The sequence below is a fragment of the Scomber japonicus genome, chromosome 19 (genome assembly GCF_027409825.1).
Source record: "Scomber japonicus isolate fScoJap1 chromosome 19, fScoJap1.pri, whole genome shotgun sequence".
Taxonomy (NCBI): Eukaryota; Metazoa; Chordata; class Actinopteri; order Scombriformes; family Scombridae; genus Scomber; species Scomber japonicus.
In genome coordinates, this window is record NC_070596.1 from 15,208,137 (window position 1) to 15,217,506 (window position 9,370).

General features: G+C 38.8%; 1 protein-coding gene across 2 annotated transcripts; it reads left to right on the forward strand.

The window, feature by feature from the left end:
• Positions 1–317: 317 nt before the first annotated feature.
• ggt5b (gamma-glutamyltransferase 5b) lies at positions 318–8,420 on the forward strand. Of its 2 annotated transcripts, XM_053339964.1 has the most exons (12): positions 318–574; positions 2,777–2,904; positions 2,989–3,087; positions 3,786–3,981; positions 4,758–4,918; positions 5,035–5,181; positions 5,334–5,464; positions 6,027–6,208; positions 6,305–6,396; positions 6,514–6,623; positions 6,707–6,817; positions 7,014–8,420. In XM_053339964.1, the coding sequence occupies exons 1-12, from the start codon at positions 402–404 to the stop codon at positions 7,158–7,160; spliced, it is 1,677 nt and encodes a 558-aa protein (XP_053195939.1). In that variant the 5' UTR covers positions 318–401; the 3' UTR covers positions 7,161–8,420. The 2 variants fall into 2 exon arrangements, with proteins under 2 accessions (XP_053195939.1, XP_053195938.1); XM_053339963.1 differs by having other exon boundaries at positions 6,305–6,623.
• Positions 8,421–9,370: the final 950 nt, after the last annotated feature.

Sequence of the window (9,370 nt, forward strand, 5' to 3'; positions counted from 1 at the left end):
GAAAGGACAAGAGGAAAAGCTTGCTGCTCAAGTGAAACTGATGATGACAGTATTCGCGAAGTCAATCTGGTCAATTTCTAAGGAATTTACCAAATTCCTGGAAGTGGTGAAGCATTGATTAGACACTCTTTGAAATTACGCCAAAGTAGCAACTTTTGGGAATAACCGTGACGTCACATGCTATTTAACTGTTTTTTTCGGGGGGATCGGAGGTAGGGGTTCACTTTCATTTCAGGAGGAGGAAAGGCGCCAGCTGATCAACGAGAGGAGGGGTAAACGCAGGTTTAAGATTTTAGGCAATTGGCTGAGCGTGTGTGAGCGCACTGAGCGGCAGCAGCAGCAGCAGGAGCAGCAACAACAGGAGCTTCTTCAGCACAAAGTTTCATCCAAACAAAGTTCTAATGGCGAAATATAAGCCCTGGCTGATGTGCTGCTTTATCTTTTTGGGTTTAGTTTGCGCGGTTGCTCTTGTGTGTCTGTGCGTCGCCTCACTGGTGGACCGTGGATGTTCCAGCGACACCTTCAAGCGTGCGGCTGTGGCTGCAGACTCGCAACTTTGCTCCGATATTGGCAGGTAAGTCACTTTCTGATGGAAAAATAATAAGAAATGGGCCAAGGGAATGGGAACGTTTTTATTCATTAGAAGAAATCAGTGCTGGATTTGACCACGTTTAACTTAACCCTCCTCAAGTTCATTGAGTTACTCCTTTGCGTTAATGCGCGCGCACACACACACGCGCACTCTCTCTCTCTCTCTCTCTCTCTCTCTCTCTCCCCCCATCTCTTTTAGTCACACTTTTTCTTTATTCACTGTTTTGAATGTGTTTACACGGACTTCAGTAAGCTATCAGGCCATACCTCCCTGTCCTGTTGGAGATATAAATCTGAACTGAGCATGGGATAAGCAGTTTAAGAGATTTGATAGGCTCTGTTTAAAGAATGGAGATAATACCCGCAGTGGGCATACAGGCCACTGACCTCCTATTGATCCACTTTTAAACTCTTATATCAGGTTTGATTGTAACAGAAAACTAGGTTTCTTAACCCACTAACTGATGTTACTCTTTCTAATCGTGTGCCCTGCAGTTTTAAATTCAGTGGTGAGCGAAAATGTGGAGTCCATCAGTCTATCACAGTATACTTCACTGGAATGTGTCTCTTCCGGCTTTTGTGTGCCCTTGTCGCACCGTCCAAGATTTGTGTCGGCTTGATTACCCAGGTCACGGCAGACAATCAATGTCTATGTGATGAGAGGAACTTTAAAGTAAAGGTGTTGACCCTTCCTGCTATTGAGGAGTAAAGAGGTGAAATGTAACAGAACGCATTTGATGTGTCTGCACAGTGAGTAGTGATAACAGATTATTAAGGGTGAAGCACACTGACAGAAACAGGTTGTGCTTCAGTGGAGTGCAAACTCCAAAATCCAATGAGCATTTTCTAAAAAATATGAATTGGTTGCACAAATTCCTAAATCAAGGAGAACAAAATATGATAATTTCACTTGTTTAATGGACTCACGTCAAAATAGGAACATGCATAATGCCTTTTGGCTCGTCAGAGTATTTTTATGCTTTAATGTGAGCCAAATAAATTGATATAAATAATGAAATGTTAATATGTTTTCCTCTTTGACTTGGATTATTAAGGGAGTTAGGGTAATGTGCAAAATACTGTACAGTCTGCTCTTTAAAACCTGATTAACCAAGTTTGAAAGCAAATCCTACTAAACCCAACTACTATTATTCACTCAGTAGTCAGGATAGAAAACTACAGTATAATTTGTTTCTCACAATTACAACGTAAACCTCAATGAAAATACTTATATGCACAATTACAACATTACAACAAACACACATCATCAAAGCCACGTAGAAACTTATTTTTCTAATGTGGGAACAAAAAGGAATCGGCATCTACTGTTTCTGTTGTTGAACTGTCTTATTGTAAATCTTCCTTTGTCCATCAAAATCAGCTGTTTACTGTTTAACTGTTTTATGTCGGACTATGTTATTTGTTGGACACAATAGATACAAATGATATTATAAGATCAAGCTCATAGATAGAAAATGTGCTCTTATTATTTGATTTTGTCTCACTGTTGATGGTGTCCCATTCAGATAGTACAGAAAATAGCATCAACAGTTGCCTTTTTTGCTCTGTCAACAAAGTTTAATGAGTTCTTCAGTCTGATTATTGTTTTGTTATTTCCCGCCCCCCGTGAGACTTTTTCCTCCATTAAACCCTTCAGGCTATGAGGCACTGAATAGACTTGACCTTCAGAGTTCCAAAGCATTCCCGACAGTGCCTTTTCTTCTCTCCCAACATTTCCCTTTTCCTTGCCAGCCTTTCAGTGAAAAGACCTATTCACTTTCAGAGATGACTCAGATTTAGAGTTTGCTCTGTTGTGTAGAATAATGAAGTTGGACAGGCCCAATTAAAAACAAATAAGATGTATTTTATAAGGACGGCAGTTTACCTCCTGAGCCAAGTGTTTGAAAAAAAAAAGCTCCACTGTTGCCAGTCAGTTCCTGGTATGTTGCCTGAAATTAGTCTAGAACATTGGTGCAAGGTTTAAACTTGCCTTTTGGCATCGCTCTGATACTTCGACACCCTGAAAAACGGAACCCCATGGTCTCCAATTTCATACATCTGTTAAGCAATACAAGTGCGTGTCTGTGGGTTGCAGGTATGTGGTGAGTAGTCAGAACATTTGTGACTGACTACTTGTTCACACATTTCACATAAATCCAAATCCAATACAATTACTGTTTTCCAGGAATATGCTCAAGCAAGGGGGCTCAGCAGTAGATGGCGCCATTGCAGCTCTTCTGTGCACCTCTGTGGTCAATCCTCAGAGCATGGGAATTGGAGGAGGGTCCATAATCACTATCAGAAATATAACAGGTGGGTCTCCTGACTCATTTGTGCATCTCAAATTTAATTTCTTCTCGAACAATGTAATCATTCTAAATGCTGATGTCTTCCCAGGCAACGTGAAAGTCTACAACTTCAGAGAGACCGTCCCTCAGTCGTTCAAAAAGAACCTGTTAAAAGACTGTCCCACTGCAGTCCCACCACTCACAACAGGTAGGCAGAGTTGTCCATCAATTGAGCTTTAGTTGGTTATACAGATTTATACAGTACCCCTTATTTCCACTGTTAGCCATTGCAGTGTCAGTCTATTTATTTGAACCATGTTACAAAAGTTTAAAGATCCCTTCCAGACATGCATTGACACATAATTACCACATTAAAATCTTTAAATTACATATTCTCTCTGGTGTCAAACTCCACTTTAAATCATTCTACACAGTGACATTAACATCAAACATCCAACTGTAGGAACAAGAAGCAAAACACATTTTTGAGTGTAGGCGGACTTTAATGCTTGATTGTCTCGCCTCGCTTGTCTGTCACTTTGCATAAAAGCGTTTAGCAAATGAAAAATTGTAAATGTTGATGTTTATTTTATTCAGTGATCATTTTAGGTAATTTTTACCTCAATCCATTTGATTTATGTCGTGTCCACTTGAAGTATTTTTTCAAATTTGCTTTGGAAGAGAGAGATGTTTTTTGTCACCTTAATATATCTAACAAAAGTAAGAGGTAGATTTATGGGAGTTTTAATACATTTGGAATCATACTGTGCAAAGAATCACCAATCTAACTCAAAGCATGGTTTTGCTCTCCTGTTCCTGTTTTTATTTTACATTTAGGCCTAGTCCACCTGACAGTTTAGTAATTTCTTTGATGCAGCTGAAGTGTTTTCTTCCTGTGCATCATAGGCAGCCAGTGGATCGGCATTCCCGGAGAGCTGCGGGGCTACGAAGTGATTCACAAACGGTATGGCAAACTGCCCTGGGCCAAGCTGTTTGAGCCAACAATTACACTGGCCAGGGAGGGCTTTCCTCTGCCGCCATATCTGGAAACACTCCTGAAATATGGAATTGTAAAGAGACGTGTGGAAAATTCATCCCTCTGGTACAACGCTGCATTAATCATGATCATTTTCAGCAAGAATATCTTCTTTGTAGCCACACTAATCAGAAGTGTTTGAAGTCAGTGATGCACTAAAAGGGTTTGTAAGCATTGCTGGAACCTTTTCTCATCTGTGTCAGAAATCCTGGAGCTATAAAGCACAGCCTTGGTTTGTTAATTTCCCCTGTTTAACCAAATTCATGCTAGATTTATGTAACCCCAGGGTTTAACTCTCAGGATTGCATAATAGTTTAGCCCAGGTGTCACACTCACTTGAACACTTTTTGGATTAGTGCAAGTGATTACTTCATAGCACCAGGGTTCCCAGGATTCATAGTGTAACATTTTAGGAGCAGGGTTCACTTACCCAGAAATAAAAGCAGAGCTGGCTTTAAAAAGTGTTTGTTAAACGTTGCTTTTCCTAAATGCAAGATTTAAAAAGGGGTTAGTCAGGGGGGTAAGTGTGGTGTGAAAAAGCCTCAAAGTAAGCATTACACTGCTCCTGCAACAGTGTGCATACAGGTGCAGAAACAAATTCCTGCAGAGCTTCTGAAAACTATAAAATTAATATGTTTTCAGATGATCAGTGTGATATGTTTTGAATTGCATGAAATGAATGTTACTTTTGTCAACAGAGCAACTCACAAAGGTCACAGATTATCCTAATAATAATGTGAATTATCTCTCTTCACTGTATTCTGTTTATAGTTTCTGTGTTATAATAATAATAATAATAATAATAATAATATGTGTAATTTTTAAAATATATTTTTCTCCAGTAAAGTTTTCTGCAACAAGAATAAGACAGTTCTGGGAAAAAGTGATGTCCTGAAGATGCCTAAGCTTGCAGAAACAATGGAAACCATTGCAGAGCGAGGGGCAGATGCCTTCTATACTGGCCAGATAGGACATGACTTGATCGAAGACATAAAAGCTGCAGGTTGGTGCAGTATCAATATAGGCTGGGAAAGTTTGGAGTATAAATGCTTGAACTGTAAAAGAAAAGTTCAAAAGTATGGTTGAAGATGAACAGGCTTTTTATATTCTACATATTAGGCGGGACGATAACAATGGAGGATCTGAGGTCCTTCAAGGTGCGGGTGGAAGATGCGTGGACGGTTCCTCTGGGAAATATTACGATGCACATCCCTCCACCACCTGCTGGGGGAGCTCTACTTGCCTTCATTCTCAAGCTGATGAAAGGTGTCATGTACTGTGTGATGACTCTTCCACGAGCCTTGTAGCAAATTAATTATATCCTAGCATATTCATCCTGTTCTCTGAATTATGAGGAACCAAAAACTCTGTTCCGTAACATCAGTTTTTACACTGGTTGTTGTTCTTTTTTCCTCCAGGGCTCCCCTTGACTCCAAAGTCCCTGAATGTTGACCAGAAGATTCAGATGTACCATCATTACATAGAAGCAGCTAAATTTGCTAATGGGCAGCGGTCGAGCATTCGTGATCCTCTCTTTTATACCAAGAAGGTTGGGATCTGAGATTTCAAATGATTATTGGGAAACAATGAAACAAACAACATCATTATTTTCAAAAGTCAAGAAAATGTCTGTTTTTATCATGGGCGACATAACAATAAAATGCTAGTGAAGGGAGTTTTTATAAAAGATACAAACAAGACACAAACCTATAGAGAATATCACCCGACTCTGCACTTCCTCTCAGCTCTATGGAGCTAAATACTCACCTGCTGGATAGAAATACAACTACAAATAAATGCTAAAGTCTTCTCTATGTGTAAATAGGCAACTGCTTGCTAACATCACTGTATCAACTTTATAAGGTGATAATGTGTCAGTGCTGTGTATACAGCTTGTTTCGCTCACCCCAAGTGGCCAAAAACTTTATGCAGGTATAAGTTAGAAACAAAAGTTTAACACAACATTTTTGTTTCCTGTCTGAAAAAAAATCTTGGACAGAGAAAAATTAAAGAAAAAAGAAAGAAATGAAATCTGAGATAGTTCACACATAGGAAACCACAGGATGTCATATTCTTTTACAATTTGCCTCATCGTGATGTTCTTCTTTCAGATTGCAGATCATTTGATCGATCCCTCCTTCATTAATCGCACCAGGGAGATGATTTCAAATAGAACTCATGACAACACCTACTACAACGTCAAGCCGTCCTCTGATAACATTGGGACAACACATGTGTCTGTCCTGGATGAAGACGGTCTGGCTGTGTCTGCCACCAGCACCATAAACCAATTGTGAGCAAGAAGACTCTTCATACAGGAGATATGTGTTTCTGTTATTATATGAAAATATTCTGATATAATAGTTATCCTCTCTACGTTGTGCTTCAGATTTGGAGGAGCCATTTACTCTTCACGAACAGGCATCATCCTCAACAACGAGCTGACTGACTTTTGTGGGAGAGCAGACACAGTGAGGGCAGGTAAAGTCACAGACATGAACCCAGCCTTTCTACAGCAGCCAATTGAATTAAAGACATTACTTAATTCAGTCATTAAGGCTCTTTTAGCTCTGATATTGAGTGTAATTGTTGTTGCAGGTGAACAGCCTCCCTCCTCAATGACTCCAGTCATACTGGAGACAAAGTCTGGAGGAATTCTTGTGATTGGTGGATCGGGAGGAAGTATGATTACCTCAGCAGTGGCCTTGGTAACTCAGTTGAACTCTGCTTGCATACTTGTTTGTCAGCTATCTTATTTGTTCGCTTACATGATTCTCTTTTATTCCTGCAGTCTATCATAAATCACCTGTGGCTGGGCATGAATCTGAAAGATGCCATTGCTGCTCCTATAGTGTTTGTTGATTCCAAGAACAATGTAAATTTTGAATCCCATTTTGACAAGGTAAAGTACTCATGTTCTCTCATCTATATTTCCCATTAATTCACTAGACTGTGTTATTTATTTATGTTAATGGATTCTGATGGAGATTACCAAAACATAATCCTGCAAAATCAGATTTAATTGACTTGCAATCAGTTTTGAAATCTGAAGTGTTATTAATATGTGTGTGTGTATGTGTGTGTGTGTGTACCCTCAGAAAGTGAAAGATGGCCTCGAAGCTCTTGGACACAAAATTGGAGGCTGGACATTCTTCTTAAACGTAGTAAATGCTGTGGAAAAGGAGAATGGCTGCATTGTGGCTGCGTCAGACAAGAGGAAGATGGGAATGTCAGCTGGATACTGACCATGTGGAAAAATCACCTTCCTACTAAAATATACCTTTAAAAACTGAACTGACTGAACCTGTTGCCTTAAGGAAAATGACTGTGCCACAATTCTGACAATAAGATGTGAGTGGCCTGGTATTCAGGTTCTTTCTTGATGGAACTAACGAACAACAAGGGAACTGCACCCAGACTAAACAATAGTTTTGGTTTATCACAGTGTGGGGTATTACTTTGAAAGTTTTGGCCATCATTTTTTCTATTAGTTTTATAACATTGTACTTAAACAAGAAATTGCTGGGATCTGCAAACACAGCAACTAAAAAGAGGTCAGACAGCAGTTTGTGAAATAGTCACAAACTGCTTGCAGGAATACTTTCTATTGAAATACATTAGTTTGAAAGTCATGCTGAGTAACACACTTTTTTTTTGAAAATTCATGTCCATGGACACAAATCAATAGATTAAATTTTATGAGTATTGCAAAAACTGCCTTCAGGGTTGGGCTAGATGATCAAACAGGTTGTAAACAAGCCAACAGTTTCAGCTAACTCAGTTTATTTGAAGATAAAAACCAAACGTGAGCTGACTCAAGGCACAAGAAAACTATACATGCAGAACAATGTTAGTACAACAGTTTGGGTAACATTTTTAATGTACACCTTTGGGGGGCAGGGGATTTCCAAATACAATTGAAAAAAATTGGGGTTTTGTTTGAAACCTGTTTCTTTCTTGTCCTGTCAGACTTTTTTTGTATGATTATTTTGCTGCTTTCTCAGATCCCTGAAATTAAGTTTGTGAAATTATAATGCACATTTTCAACCTAGCCAGTCATCACATACTATGATGTAATTCCACTTGAATGATGCAGACTATAGTACTTTACTTTTACTGTTGAGATCTATTTTTGTGTACTGTAGGATTACACACTCCTTGACTTTTTATTTTCTCACTGAAGTAACGACTGTTTGCTGTTGATGAGCCATGTTTAAAGTGACCCTGACTGACGTGAGTTGAAGGCTGATTTAGTCTCCCGAAAACAGGGATCTTTTACTGTGACCTTACAGCTTTCTTACTGTGTGTGAAACCATCTCTGAGCATATTGTTACTTACACGTAGAGTCACAATGAACACATTATCTCAAAAAGCGTACGTGTATTTTTACACCAACAAAATGTTGTTTTGTATTTACTGTCTTAATATGTCAGAATGTTTTGTAAAATAATTATACTTTTTTACAACTAACTGTGAATATCTGTGTCATTGAAATAAAACATAAAGATGAAATCACTTAGTCCCACAAATGCCTCAATCAGAAGCCCTATACTTCTCAACCCAAACACCTTCAATACACTCTTCTCTGTTAACTTCACTTCTTTAAAAAATGTATTTCTTGTTGTTAGTACATTATGATCAGCAATAATCTGCTCCATGTCTTCCTGTTTGCCTTGTTTCAGAGCAGCACTTTTGCAATGGGGATGAAAGGAAGCAGCAATGAAACACATCTTAGCAGAGAGACTCATGAATTAGTAATGATTTCTTAAGTGGATTCTGCTCCGTTTTCCTTTGAGGCACTAGATGTGAGTTATGAGATCATGCTAATTTTACTCCTTGTGAAGCACCACTGCCTTTGTTGTATGACAAATGAGTTAATCGTGGTAAGTTGTGACTTTATGGCTTCAGAGTCATGATATTGCCTTCTTTGTATAAATAACAGCCATTTAAAGTAAGCCTCATTCACTATAGAAAATGTCCCAGAGGCAGTTAAATAATCCTTAGATGACTCTGACTTTCAGTGTTAGTACAATTCCAATCACAAAGTGCCTTGATGAAGTAAATGATCTCAACAGTACTTGCTTAATGTTAATACACATGCATTTTGAATTTGTGTGTCTTTATTTGTAACTATCATAATGCAAAATCCAAGGCCATTTAGACTTTGATACACACAGAGTTGAGGTATTTTTTCATAGCTTAAGGGTGAGTAAATTGGCCTGTCTGAGTTACATAACTCTCAACTAAAGTTCATTATAACTTTGTGGAACTGAGGTTGTGCCTAATTGGGCCTTAAAGGGAAATTCCAGTCTGAATTTGGTTCTTGTTCATTTTTCTATTCTCCTAGTCGCCTTAGAAACCCACCAGGTACCACAAATAGAGATATTTTAAACAGAGTTTGGCAAGGCTTCATAGCATCCTCGGGAGTTCCTAGATGTAGCCTATACAGGGGTGC